Source organism: Aristolochia californica, unplaced genomic scaffold, assembly GCF_029961685.1.
Source record: "Aristolochia californica isolate CCGP_79_NKW_82.1479 unplaced genomic scaffold, dmAriCali1.0.hap1 SCAF_9, whole genome shotgun sequence".
Taxonomy (NCBI): domain Eukaryota; kingdom Viridiplantae; phylum Streptophyta; class Magnoliopsida; order Piperales; family Aristolochiaceae; genus Aristolochia; species Aristolochia californica.
In genome coordinates this window covers 5310629-5325495 of record NW_027182290.1, presented here as the reverse complement: position 1 = coordinate 5325495, position 14867 = coordinate 5310629, and the positions used below count along the sequence as shown (strand labels likewise).

Sequence of the window (14867 nt, the reverse complement as noted above, 5' to 3'; positions counted from 1 at the left end):
GTGAGGTATGGGTTTCGTAGGCGAAACGAAGAGAGGTTTCCTGAAATGAAGAGAGGTCTCCCGATCCCCGAATCGATCGTTATATTAACGAGTCAGCTCGCTAGCCGACGAGCCGAACCGGGCTCTGCTCGAGCTCGACTCGTTAATGTAAACGAGCCCATTTTTGAGTTCGAGCTCGGCTCGAGTTCGAAATATAACGTTTCGAACCGAGCCGAACTTGAGCGGCTCGCGAGCCGGCTCGGTTCGAAGCCACCCTTAACTAACATGACTCACGAGATCATGTCCAAAGCATAAACAAGGGAAAGCGTTTTTCGCCCAATTTTGAGAATCATGTACATGAAACGAGCACGCCCATCTCTTTGTCGCCCACCCTCTCCGTGAGTCTGCTCATTTCCGTTTCCCGCACCCCTTCTTTCCCCGAGCTCTCTGCTCCCTCTCTCGTTTCCACCGTCCCTCTCCGGTCTCCCTCTCGACCTCCTTGGTAGAGTACAGGAGACCAAGAGGCTTTGCGACGGATATCGAGAGGGAGAGGAGAGGGAGGGAGGCCTTCCTCCCTCGGCGACGACTTTTCTTCTCTCTCAGCGTCCCTTTCTCCTCATCCCCTGCCCCACCCACCCTCTCCGTGAGTCTGCTCATTTCCGTTTCCCGCACCCCTTCTCTCCCCGAGCTCTCTGCTCCCTCTCTCTTTTCCACTGTCCCTCTCCGGTCTCCCTCTCTACGGCCTCTCCCTCTCGACCTCCGTTGTAGAGTACGGGAGACCAAGAGGCTCTGCGACGGAGGTCGAGAGGGAGAGGAGAGGGAGGGAGGCCTTCCTCCCTCAGCGACGGCTTCTCTTCTCTCTCAACGTCCCTTTCTCCTCCCTTTCGGCGTACCGTTAGAGCACTGCCTCTGTCGGCGTTGCCCGCTGGCTCGCCGTTGAGGAAGACAACGATGGTTTAATTTTTCCTAAGTTAAGAAAAATTAAACTATCGTCATAAAAATCATTAATTTATAATATTTATTTATAAAATAATTATTTTTATTCATAAAATAAATAAATAATTAATTATTTAATATATTTATTTTATAATTACTATATTAAAATAGTGATTTAATAGTCATAATTAAAATATTTTTAAAATAAATATTTGATAAATTATTTTGGTTTAATTATTTGATTGCTATAATTAATTAAACCAATGGTTTTAAATTTTGTGACAATATATTATTAATTAATAATACATAAAATATATTATGTACAAATATATAGTGTGTTAAAGTTATGATTAGATCCATTTTTTCTCTTAAATCATTCATTTTTAGGTTAAAGTATATCATATGTTATTAATAAATTATTAACTCAACGTATTACTTTCGTTTTTGTTATTTATAACGTTATTTATTTATTATTTGTAATTAATCATGTTCGTATTTCAATGGCTCATGTAATTACCATATGAATGCACAATAAAATATCTAATTCAATTAATAAATATATTAATATATTTAATTATACATTAAATAACTTATTCGTGTAGTAATAATGGTTGCTTTACCTAATTTGGAGGGGAAAAATTATGTTATAATTAAGTGTACTGTAAGGGTTTAGGGATTCTCTTATTTTTTACGTTTTTCTCATGTTGGGGCACTAACACTGGAAACTATTTTCCAGTATACATGAAGTCGTCAACACTAACACCAAGTGCGAAGTTGAAGTTCATATACATGACTGACATGATCTTCATGTTGGAGATGAACATGAACTTCAAAAATCCATTTTGTTGACTAACCCCCCTTAAATAGAGATCTCCTATCGGCTTAAAGAGGACTTTTTGGAGTGGAGAAAGTGTTAGAGAAATCTAGTAGAGCTTCACCTCCCAAAAATATCAAAAACTCTGCCAAAATCATCACAAAGCATATAATAAGCAAAATTTTGTGACAACTCGTCAAAATTTTCTTGAAGCTATCATGAGGCTCGCAATAAGCAGATATTCTCCTATAATTCTAACATCCTCCTAACACCTCAAACTTCAAGTTAGCCTAAAGCTATATCGGATTTTTATAGTAAAAATAATAACAAATAATCATCTTTGTTGCTGCTTTGCCACCAACTTTAGATCTACTGCTGCAATACGGGATTAAAACTTCTCATCAAACACTAAGTGGAGGCTAGTTGTAGAATTGAAACTAGTCAACCAAATGAGTTCCAATACATCCATCATAGTAAGGTTCTAATTAAGTCCATGAATTGAGATTGAATGAGATGACCAAATCGGATATAGGACTTCTTATCACTTGAAATTTTGTGACTTTTCTTTGTTGTTGTACTTAAGGTCATGTCAGCTTCACAGACCGATTTTCTTTGTACAACGACACCTACTCATACAAAATGATCATCTTTAGAATCTTAGTACATGATCCTCTATTGAAATAGAGTAGTTAGTGATGCAACCATTTCACTTTCACTAGACCATTTGGAAGGAGAGGGACAGAATACATTTAGGACCTCTAGCTCCATCAAGGAAGTAATTGAGAAATCTATTCAGCATTCCCTCTTCTTAGCCTTGAGTTACCCACTTTCCTAGTGGCTCCAATAGAAAGAGGAGGCAAACTGTGCTTGGCTCCTCAGATGATAGATTAAGCAATTGTTAAAGCAACATTATGGGTGAAAATTTCTTAAAGCCAGATATAGCAAACTTAATAAATCCTTACTCTTTAGTACTCTAAGATGCTTCTTACGGTGTACTATCTTCCAGAAAAATCTGGGATTCGGGTTCAATGTCTATTTTCCTTAAACCCTACCGTTTCAATCTTCTCTTCCCGCTCGCTACTCTCTTCCGGCGATCCCTCTGAAGCCTTTTCCTGGAAATCCCTTCCTCCCCTATTGCAACCGGTTTTCTTATTGGTAAGACACTTCCGCTTTCTTTCTTTTGGTGGTTTTGGCATTTGCTCTCAAAACCCTCTGTAGTATGAAAGTCCTTCTCCTCTCTAATCCAGTCTATTTTCTTACAGTTTCTCCAGGCAATCTTTCTGAAGCTCGGCGAGTGCTTCTAAGACATCTTCTGTGGTCGGAGAGCAATATATAAGGCTAGTCATCTTTAGTTTTTTTTTTTTTTTTCAGTTAACTTTCTCTACTTCGCATATTGAAACTTTAAAACCTTTTTAGAAACATGTAAAGTATTTGTCTTTGGTTTTTGCTCTTAATTTTTTTATAACATAATTTAAAATTATCATTAGTATTATTTTTGTCGCCCGTCCATAGATGGACTTCTTTACTAGTCTTATATGAAGCTGTGTTCAATAAATAGCATTTGGAATGAATGACAGAGCTTAGGTTTAATATGGGTTTGACTGTGGTTTGTCTGATGAGGATATGTCGAGTTTATGTTGCCTGAGAACTTCCGGCAGATTGACTATTGATAATTCAGGTCTCTCTGTCATGTTAACATATCAAGCTAGGTTTGATTTCATCTTATGTTACGAAATTACTGAATAATTTTCCTACGAACTTGTTAGAAGTGAAACTGATTCAAATGTTTGTTTAATTTTATTCATTAGTCTTGCTTGATTTCTGTTACTATTTCATCTTCAGCTGGTTACGTTGAGAACTGTATAGAATTTGATTATAGCATTGATGGGTATTTTTGTTCTAGAAGATGTCAGTGGATCCTTTTTTACATAGGAGCTCATACACCTATATAAAGAGTAACAAGTGACTTCTGCTACCTATTTGATGAGTAACCAAGTGACTTTTGCTTATGAAAAATTTAATTTGGAGGCACCTGGGACTGCAATGGATATGTTTTAAAACTTCTGAACTTCTCGTGTTCCTCGAAATCCAGGGCAATGATTACAGGTGGAAAAAGCTTTGTTTCATCCCCTCCTGCATTCTCCAATGATGCCAAGAAATTGCTTGTTTGCACGGGGAACACAGTTTCTGTCTTCAGCATATCAACTGGGATGCTGGTATTTTAAATCTCTTGTTTTCTGTTTTCATAAAATGACCTCAATTATTGGTTTTGGAAAATTCAGACTTCAATCATCTCATCTTAGGTTTAGAGTAATAGTTTTCTCTCCTCTGGGTGCAGATACTTGAGCTGGAAGGTCATACAGGCCTTGTCACATCTGTGGTTGTTGTTCCATCTGCTGCTCCTGCAAGTAATATTATATGTAACTGTTGGACTTCATCCTTGGATGGAACAATTTGTTATTGGGATTTTTCATTGCCTGAATTGATAAAGAAGGTTGAGGTCAAGCTTCCAGTATTCTCCATGGTAAGAGCCAATAACTTATGTCTAGGTGGTTTTAACGGCATGTGTACATGTTTAAATTACAAACAATTGTTTGCTTTTTTCTTTTCTTTGAGCTTTTGAAAAGGCTGAATATAAAGTTGCTTAGTAACGCTCTTTTGTTCTTATAGGTGATTCCTTGTTTGTCAAGTCTCTCAGTTATGAGTGATGGGACACTGCCCAGTCATTATGCATTTATTTCCATTGAAGATGTGAACAAACCGAATAACAAGGATAAAGTTTTGCGTGGACAAATCCGAATGGTTGACTTAAACAAGTCTCGTCTTGTTGGAGGTCTACTTGCAGAGGTGTGACCAGATACATTGATTTCCTTTCATTTTTTTTCATTTTGGAAGAATTTGTTTTGATTGTGCTTCCTTACAGAATATGGTATTTCCAATTGAACCAACATTCTTGCTTTGTCCTCTCTCTCACATTCTTCTTCTCAATATTTTGCTTGAGGTTCACATTGTCATATCTTTTCACTGTCATGTGTTGTAGACTCTGAAGCCAGAGATCTTGACAGTTAGTAACTCTGGGGAGTTCTTTGGCATTCAAAACAAGCGGAAGCTTCACATATGGAAGGTGCCACAAAAAAGTTATAAATACGATGAAGTCAAGAAAATAAAACTGCATCATACAAAGGGCTTCACTACCCTTGCATTCCATCCAACCGAGATGATGGTAGCAGGAGGTGATTTAACTGGAAGGATTTTATTATGGAGGGGTGTTGGAAAGAAAAAATTTTCAGATAAAGAAACTTTGAAGTTGGAAAATGAGGAAGACAGACCAGGGGTTAGGGGTGATGATGATGCTGACTCCTGCTCTACGTGGCACTGGCACCCGTCTGAAGTGAAATTTCTCCATTTCTCAACCGATGGTGCTTATTTGTACTCAGGTTCAGGAAACTTTGCAATGATGATTTTTCTAAAGCTTTCGTGGTTCTTTTCTTGATAATGTACATTTTCGAAAGCATGCTTTAGATTCTGTTATTCATATTTTCCTTGCTGGGTTGAACTCTTTATTTATTTAACATAATTTAGGTGGGAAGGAAGGTGTTCTTGTGGTTTGGCAGCTAGATACTGGATCGAAGAAATTTCTACCACGTTTAGGATCACCCCTTCTGTATTTTGTCAATTCTCCTGATCCTACTCTTTCCTCTGTAAGAAAAATATTATTTATGCAAAGCTTTTGCGTAATCTGATCATTATGCCTTGACATTCCATGTCCCATATTTTAATGTAATCATGTAAGACTTTTACTAGATAATCATATCTTTATTGTATGATCAGGTATCTTGTGCAGATAATCAGATCCACCTACTAAAAATGCCTAGAATGGAACTTATGAAGTCCATTGGTGGAATCAAGGTATTTGAGGCTTGAGCTGTTTTGAGATCTGGCTAGTCAAGGCAGCGTGAATGCACTTCTTTGTTTTTCAATAATTAGTGATAAAACTGTGATTAGCTGCTTAATAGGTTCTTATGGATTCTATATTCAGCCTCCTTGTACGTTTCCAGAGATTTATGAATGTGTATATCGGGGGTTTGTCTTTAACCACTCCGCTGGCCTAGTTGCTCTTCATACGGAAACCTACTGCATTCAATTCTATAGCTTAATTGATGACCGGGAGGTTACTCAGGTTAGTCTCTCACATAGTTGCATTACAATAATCTCATCTATTTTGTTTTATACTTTATTCTCTTCCAGTCTTTTTATTTGTTGTCATGCGGGCAAAATTAGCATTTTTTTTCAATGACAAACCTTGTGTGATTATCTTCTCATACAGGTTCAGATCTGTGAAAGAAATTACCAGCCTGTTGATGATGTAACAGTATGTTGATTATCCTTTTTTTTTTTTTTTGTAATGGTGTTTATCTGTTTATTGATGGTTAACTAATTAAAGTTCTTGCTCCGTAATTGTTAAGATCATTTTTTCGCTCTCCATATGGACTGCATCAAGGCCTGAATCATCTATGTGTCTGATCTGCTCTCATTTCATTAAGCTTGTCAATTTGACCCAATTTAGCACAACCAAACTTTTCTTTTCAACCTGTACTCACTGGCTCTGCAAAATTAAAGTTGGTGAAAAGTGCCCAAGCTTTTTTCTGTTGATTTTGTTATTTTTGATTGTGCTGTATTATCTGGCATTAGCTGACACTGAGCGCAATTTTTGTAATAGCCAAAATTAAGCCCTGGAGAAGTTTCTATCTAGGGAAATCAGTATTCATGCCAAAGTTGAAGGTTGGGTATTGACGGTGATAACTCTTTTGTCAAATAAGCACCAGTTTTTAGATGATCTAGTCATTCCCCATGCTTGAGCACTGGCAGCAAGAAGTCCCCAACATAATGGTTCTTGGTGGAACTTTAATATTGCAGAGTCTTCTTGTTTTGACTCTTGCCAGTCTTTTTAGCCTTCTACTCCTGTGCTGAATCTATTGATGACCTCTTGTGTTGACATGGGGGTATGGAAATGCATCAGTTAGGTCTTTTTGTTTTGTAGTGTCTTTTCTTCTTAGGTGTGCAGACCAAAGCCAAGTACTACTCGTGTGATAGTTGAAAGTATTAATACCTTGTCAGAAAGTAGTCAGCTTTTTGCTTTGGTGTGAGTGGGAAGCTAAAACCATTTATAGCTATTGATCACATTCCTATACCTCTTTTTGTAAAATGGATCTTGTAAAAATATAAGCTTATAGAAGAAGAGAGAAACAGAAGAAAAATGGAGAAAGAAAGAGAGGAGAAGAGTGGTTGTTCAGCACTAGACGGGGAAAAGATCTGCCTTTTTGAATAAAAACACCATATCTCACTATTAAATATCAAAATGACATGTAATCTAGACCATAAATATCTAACAATCACACAATCTTGCTAACAGTTCTAGGGACTCGTACAGATATTTAATGACCAAAACACCCCTACTTAATATTTAATACTCCCCCTCAAGTTGGAGCATATATGTCCAACAACCTCAGTTTTGTACAAAATGTCCCAAATTCACTTTTACCCAATGTTTTACTGAACATGTTGGCAAGTCGATCATCTGATCAAACATAGGGAGTAACAACTTCCTCATCACATCATCTTGAATGAAGTGGTAGTCAACCTCTATATATTTAGTTTATTGATGAAACACCAGTTTGCTTGCAATGAAAATAGACACTTGGTTATGACAATACATAGTCATGGGTTTTGTGACCTATAGATTCAACTCCTGGAGATTAGACTTGACCCACATTAGCTGACTTATGGAGTGAATCGTTGTTCTCTATTCTGCTTTTGCAACTGAGCAGACCACTACACACTGCTTCTTACTCTTCCAGCTAATTAAATTTTCATCCACAAATACACAATATCCACTAGTAGTTTTTGTATCCTCCTTGGATCCTGCGTAATTTGCATTTAAAAAAGCATCTATCTATAGATGACTGTGAGGCTCAAAAAACAATCCTACCTTAGGCAATCATTTTAAGTACTTCAAGATTCTCAAAGCGACATCCAAATGAATTCTACGTGGGCACTCCATGAACTGACTTGCCATGCTTGCAACAATTGATATATCGGGAACATGTGACTATAGCATAAATTAACTTCCCGAACAACCTTTGATAGATGGTTTTATTTTTAAGTTCATCATTGCTCTCAGCATGAAGATCATTACCAACATCTATTAGTGTCTTAGCTTTTAGTAAACATTACTCTTGTAGCCAGATCATTACTAACCTCTATTAGTGTCTCTATGGTTTTATTTTTAAGTTCATCATTGACATCTATTAGTAATGTACTTCATTTGGGTTAAAACAACTCCTGCCTTATTCGGAGCAACTTCTATTCCAAGGAAGTACTTGAGTGAATTGGATCTTTGGTTTGAAAGTGCATAGCCAGATGCTCCTTCACTTCTTCAATTCTCTTTTTGTCACTTACCAGCAAAATAATATCATCCACATACACAATTAATACAACAACTCTAGATGATCTTTTCATAACAAACAATGAATGATCACGATGGCTTCTAGATAACTCAAAGGACATTTCTACCTGGCTGAACTTGTCAAACCATACCCTAGGATTCTGCTTGAGTCTATAAATTTTTTTTTTATTTGCTCCATATGCACTTCCTCAAGATCACCATACAAAAAAACATTCTTGATATTTAGCTAAAACAAAGGTTATCCTTGATTCACTACTACAAATACATAGATTTTGACTGAGGTCAATCTGGCTACAAGAGAGAAAGTCACAAATACATCTACTCCATAAGTCTGAGTATGCCCCTTTACTACTAGCCTGGCTTTATACTTGTCAATAGGACCATAGGCTTTGTATTTCATAGTATATACCCTATGACAACCCACAACTACAACATCAAGAGGTGGATCACATAGTACCTATGTACCTCGGTCATGTAAAGCTCCATTTCAACATCCATAGCTTGTTTCCACTAAGGAGAAACCAACACATCCTACATTGATGAAGGAACAGTACAGGGGGACAAGGTCATTGCAACCTTTTTGAATTCACTAGAAAGAGAATTTAATGACACAAAATGAGAAAGAAGATATTGGATCGACATAGAAACACCTTTTCAAAGAGCAACAGAAAGATCTAAATCATTTACCTGAGGACCTGCAAATGAAGAGGAGTAAGGTATAGGAGGAGAAAGATCTTGGTCTTGAGAGGTTTCTGTCGTTGATAAACCTATAGTGGCTTTGGCTTTGCAATGCTGGGCATGTACCTAGAAACATCCTTCATAGGAAGAGCAGCAATACCTGTATCAACAAGAGATAGAGTAGATATCTTGTTTAACATTGAGAAGGATGGTCCTTCTAAAAAAATGTCATATCAATAGAGATATTTTTCTAGTAGAAAGATAATAACATTTATACCCCTTTTGAGTACGAGAATGACTGAGAAGCGGCATATTTAATAGCTCAAAGGGACAATTTATCGACAAAGGAACCAAAAACATGTATAAAACACACATTAGAGAAAATAGGTCAGCCTTTAGTTTCAGTTTTGGAAAGGAATTTTTTCTCCAAGAACAGATGAAGACACAATGTTAATAAGAAAATATGTTGTAAATATTGCATCACCCCAATGAGATTTCAAGAGATAAATATGAAGTAGTATAGTATGAGCAACTTCTAGAAGATAACGATGTTTCCTCTCTACCGTTTTATTTCGTTGTGGAGTGGACACATGATGATTGGTGAGTTATACCATGAACTTGATAGAAAGAGATTTTTTTTATTCACGAGCCCATTATAAGTACGGAAATGTTGGGAGAAGCATTAAATTGAAGCAATACATTGGATGGTAGATTTGGAAACAACCAAATCAATTTTGTTGGAGAGGATGTCCTAACCGCAAATGCCATTAGAAAGGTGAGCGGGCAACATGGAAAAAGGAATGAGTCTATTGTGGTGAACCTTCCAAGTGATAAAGTCCTCTTTCATGCCTTGAACCAATCATCCTCCTCGTCTTGAAATTCTGAAACACACAATGAGTAGGATAAAATGCTATGGATCAATTCATTGATTTTGCAAGTTGATTGATTGAGGAAATGTTAATCGAAAACTTTAGAACCAATAATGCTAATTTAATGACAAGGAGTATGTCTTTTTCAAAAAATGACAAGGAGCATGTAGGCTGAATCTCGCCTACTCCATGAATAGGATAAACAAACATTTCAGCAAGAGTAACTTGTTTAAAAGGAAGAAGATGGAATAAATTCATGAAAAGACGAACATACTTGACATGTGTGATGATACTCCTAGGCCAATAACCCAGGAAGAAACAGGACTCACATATAGGGCAGACATACCTGAATTAGCAAGAGTGGTAGTAGGAGGTGTAGGCTGAGCTAGTTGCTAGCCAACTGCTGAAGCTCATCAGGCGCACCAAAGACAATATCAATTTTTGGATTGGAAGATGTCTCATTGCTGTTGTGAATAGTTGAGTGGACTCATCTTGATTTGCCAAACTTTTCTTTAAATTTATTATAAAAATGTTTGGTATGCCCAGAATGTACGCCACATCAATCACCTTTGCCCTCACCTTTGGCCTCTACCACACCTGAGCTATTTCAGCCTTCTCCTCTGCTGCCTCCTGCATGACCATGAGTGGCCTTTGACTAACTCAGGGCATGCTGAATATTGAGGGCAACAACCTTAACAGATCGCATCCTATACCTACCTTATTTTTTCAATTGTTCACATTCATTTTTCAAAGAAACATGCCTATACCTTGGTCTTTCTAAAAAAGAAAAAACCCTGTGCATAACCTGATGGTGTAAATGGCATGGCTTTTTTTGTCAGAGACACAGAATTAGCATTTCTTCTGTTGTCTGACTTGGGGACCTTGTGGCTCAAAGTCCAACCTTTTGCCTTCCTAAGTCGTGGAAAGGTAGGAGCCTTTCTATAATTTCTAACATGAACCCTCAAAAATATTGTAGGTCAAAGGGCCCACTTTACCAAATGATAACACTGAAAAAAAAAATCCATTTCTTCTCAAGGTTGCATACAACACTGAAAAAAAAAAAAGTCTGCACCTTGGAGGTTGATTAAGTTCAGTTAGTGGTGATCATGAGCTTCATGTAGTTTTTAAAGTTAATGGGTTGAGTCAAGTGCATTGGCTCAATTTTAAACATCCACTTGTAGGTAGTACGGAAATTTAAGATGCAGTGTCTTACAGCTTGATGTAATACATAATTGGATAATTGGGTGTTCCTTTTATTCATGTTATCTTTTGTGCTGCTGGCTGTTTGCAGGTGGTTTTGACCTTATCAGCTCTATCTATAGATGGCTCCCAGATGGCTACTGCTGAACTCAAGCTTCCTGAAGATGGTATAGGGCAAATGGTAACTCTCAAATTTTGGGACAATCAATCCAAAAATAGGCACTTCACCCTTTCCACTGTCATTTATGAGCCTCACAGGTGGTTACATGAGTTTCATTGATCTGCTTTCTTCTCATTTAGTTTTTCTTTTCACAGGATAACTGTTGCATTTTCTTATCTGACTTCTTATTGCATTTTAGTGAAGCTGGAATTTCAGCTCTAGCATTTCATCCTACTAGGAGCATGTCTGTGAGCTCTTCTTATGGAGGTGACTTCAAGGTGATTTGCTGCAATTACACTGTTTCACCGTCTTGAAGAATGTTTTATACTCTCTGTCTGGTTAACTTGAGATCTGTCAACCAGATATGGGTAAATAGAAGTGACGTTCAGCATCAAAAGCTTAAAAAAGATGGTTGGAGATGTCAATCTGTTGGCTCATACAAGTATGCTCCACTTCTCTTTTGTATTTACTTCAAATACTTGTGGCCAGTAACTCCTTAAAAAACAATTGTTTTGTGCACATCAGAAAAAGGCCTATGACAGCAGCTGAGTTTTCCACTGATGGGTCTGTTCTAGCTGTTGCTGCTGAAGTGGTAGTCACTTTGTGGGATCCAGACAAAAATGTTCTCCTTGCTGTAGTTGGAGAGACCATCACGGTTTGCATCTCTACTTTGACATTTACTGAATGGTTGATTCCTGTGAATTTTTTTAAACTAAATGTTGGCCTGTTATTGAACTACCTGGTTTCTTCTTCTTCTCTTCCAGCCAAACATAAAACTTTCTTTTGTTGGAAGGTCAGAATATCTTGTCAGTTTATCTTGGGGCTCTAATGCACAACTCTCAGTTTGGGATATGTCAAATTTATCTATATTATGGTCCTATAGACTTCTTGCAGAAGGTTTACTTTCACCTTTTTCAATCCCTGTTGATTAAAAATTTTCGTTACTCATAACTTGTCAAATGGCTTGTCTTCACTTGTCTATCTTTATTTATTTATTTATTTAATCGTTATTTGCATTCTTCTATAATGAAATCAACTCTTATTCTCTGGTATGTTGTGCAGCTGTTGCCTGTTCTATTGATAGTGTACATTTTGCTGTACTGGCTGTTGTACCCAGATCCTCAAAACAATCAGTACCAGATGATCTTGCATTTCATGGTAGAGATGGGGTAATTCTATTGTTCAGTCCAGACAATCCAGTGCCCATCTCATCCTGGTCTGTGAAGAAGGTAGTGTGAGTCCGTGCTATTTTCATTGTTTGCTATGTTCTACTTTATAAAGTTTCCTCAGTTTTTTCATTCTTATTGTTCTTTTATTTATTATTCTGACAAACCTTCAGGCAAAAGGAGGTGGACTTGCTTTTCTGCACCCAAGTTTATCTTCACCTGACGAGAGAGAGGCACATTCAGATATGCTCGTGTACATAAATGGTGACCACGAGTACATTATCTTTGATCCATTCAACACCGAAGCAAACAAAACTAGCAGAAAACATCGAGACAGTCGCCTCCTTGAAGAAGAAGCAGGTATAGTTTTTCATTTTTAAATTGATTTTTTTCTGATAAAAAATACTTTTATTATTGAATTCAAAAGTACGAATCTTTATGTATGAATGTCCATTAATGCTTCCTTAGCTTTTGAGTACTATTTCGTTTTTAGTTATCTTGAACTATGTTATGACCTTGTGATCAGCTGCATCTTTGTGGAGTATAAATTTTAGGTTCTTTTTGTGCTTTACATAATTGTTCTACGAAAAAATAGCTTCTTCCTTCCCAAACTTGCTTTGAGGCAATTTTTTTATTAACGTATTTCATGGTTACAGGACAATTTGGATACGGATCTATATACGGTGAGCTTCCCAAGTTTAGCACAAAAGCAGACCTGACTTCATCACCCATTTTTGTGCCCAGGGATAAACCATGGGAAACTATATTTAGTGGTTCTTCTCATGTTCTTCCACCTCTAAGCAAACTATGTTTTGCATTGTTGGAATCTTTGCTAGAGAAGAGACCAAATACAGAAGAGTGAGGATTTGGACCCCTTGACACTTGCAAAAAATGGTGTGGTGCGTGTGAGTTCGTCATGGATCTTCCAGTGTGAACCCCGTTTTTGGAACACTGGAACCACTATGAGAACAGCGATGGTGTGACATATGCTGGATGGTCAGTGTGTGTAGTAGTCGTGTTCAGCTGTAACCAAGTTGGTTCAAGTGCCATTTTGATGACAAATTTGGATGGTCAGTTCTCAACCTCTCAGTCTCTCAATTTACGTTCATATCGTTTATGAGAGAGCTATAGCCTGAATTGTTTTTGTAATGTTTGTATAAGCGGTGCCGATGTGAGGGATATTCTGATATTATTGTAATCAGACATTTTCATTCATTTGATATTCACTCTATAATGGAGATAAAAAGTGCTAATAACTTAATTCAGATTTGTTCTGTTGCAGTCTGGACATAAACGTTTCTTGTTGATTTTAGTAGAAGTAAGGTAAGTGGGTATGGATAATGAAGTATTGAGGCCCTTTTGTGCTCTTGACAGGAAATACTAGAAAAGTATTTTTATACAGAAATTAATTTTTGGAGAGCAAGAGTGTCTTCCATTTTCCACGGAAGGGCATATCTCCTCTAAATTTTCTAAGTGGCAATGAGCATAATTGTTGATTTTCAGGATTTTATAGTCTTTTAAGGTCTTCAACTTTGAAGGAAGGAGAGAGAAGAGCAACGTGAACAGGGAAGGCTTCTTTCAACACTACAAGAGGCTTTAGTTAATATGCAGAAATTTTCTCAAGATTCGTACTAGACTTCACCGAGTCATCAACAAATGTTCTCAAATCATCTGTCACTTTACGGCTGTTTTCTGTTTTCCAGAAACGAAGAAGCACCTCTAGATGCCGATTTCAGATGCAAAGAGACATGAAGATAAGTAATACCAGAGTAACCTTACCGAGAAAGACAAGAAGGGAGCTACCGAAGAACAAGATGATAATTCTATTGCTTCAGATATGGAATGCTTTAATTTATTATAGAAAAGCTTGGTGAATAGTTTGGAACACAAAATCATTTAAAGAGATAAAGGATTAAATGGTCAAAGAACTAGTTGTTTCTAGCCGTTTTTCTTAGAAATAACCCTTTGCCCACTAGAAAAAATCAAGCAAATTGAAGCTCAAAAATCTAAAAAGAATACTTAAATCTTATGTTTTGAGCTGTTGATCATAGTAGTAGATCATTTGTAAACTTTGGAGACTTACAGTGGCCTAGACAAACTTTAATAATTGCACCTTTCATTTTTCTTCAAGAGTTTACAAATGAAGGGGGATCTTAAAACCAACAGCTAATCCACTCCCAAGGTGTCTCCACACCTTGGAGTTCAATCCCCCATATAAAAAGCTAAGCATAGACCCACAAAGGGATTTGGTAATAGCCAAGGCTATGGGATTTTTGCATTCAACTACAGCCACAATGGTTTCCCAAATGGAAGTGATCTAAGAATTTGATCTAGCCTACACAAAGGCTTTAATGAACACCCTTTTTAACCAATATTCAGCACATATAGAACCTTCTAAATAGGCTAAATTTACAATGCAAGCACATGAACATAAACCCTCCTATGTGCCCCTTTGATTTCAAGGTAAGTAATTTCAATTAATTTTAAAGTTTAAATTCAATTTGTAAACGCAGTTGAAAACAACTCCAATGAGGTAATAGATTTGAAAATAATAAAACTCTTATTTTCAAATCTCTCATTGTGCTTAATTACTTGACTT

The 14867-nt window shown here is 37.0% G+C and overlaps 1 protein-coding gene across 1 annotated transcript; it reads left to right on the top strand.

Moving 5' to 3' along the window:
- Nucleotides 1-2796: 2796 nt before the first annotated feature.
- On the top strand, nucleotides 2797-13533 carry LOC137940451 (uncharacterized). The gene is made up of 18 exons (XM_068785526.1): nucleotides 2797-2884; nucleotides 2992-3066; nucleotides 3822-3945; nucleotides 4068-4253; nucleotides 4400-4576; nucleotides 4770-5166; nucleotides 5312-5430; nucleotides 5561-5638; nucleotides 5769-5909; nucleotides 6057-6101; nucleotides 11034-11200; nucleotides 11302-11380; nucleotides 11465-11544; nucleotides 11628-11757; nucleotides 11867-11999; nucleotides 12165-12331; nucleotides 12442-12628; nucleotides 12925-13533. Exons 3-18 carry the CDS (start codon nucleotides 3826-3828, stop codon nucleotides 13128-13130), a joined length of 2412 nt encoding a protein of 803 aa, XP_068641627.1. The 5' UTR covers nucleotides 2797-2884; nucleotides 2992-3066; nucleotides 3822-3825; the 3' UTR covers nucleotides 13131-13533.
- The last annotated feature ends 1334 nt before the right edge of the window (nucleotides 13534-14867 follow it).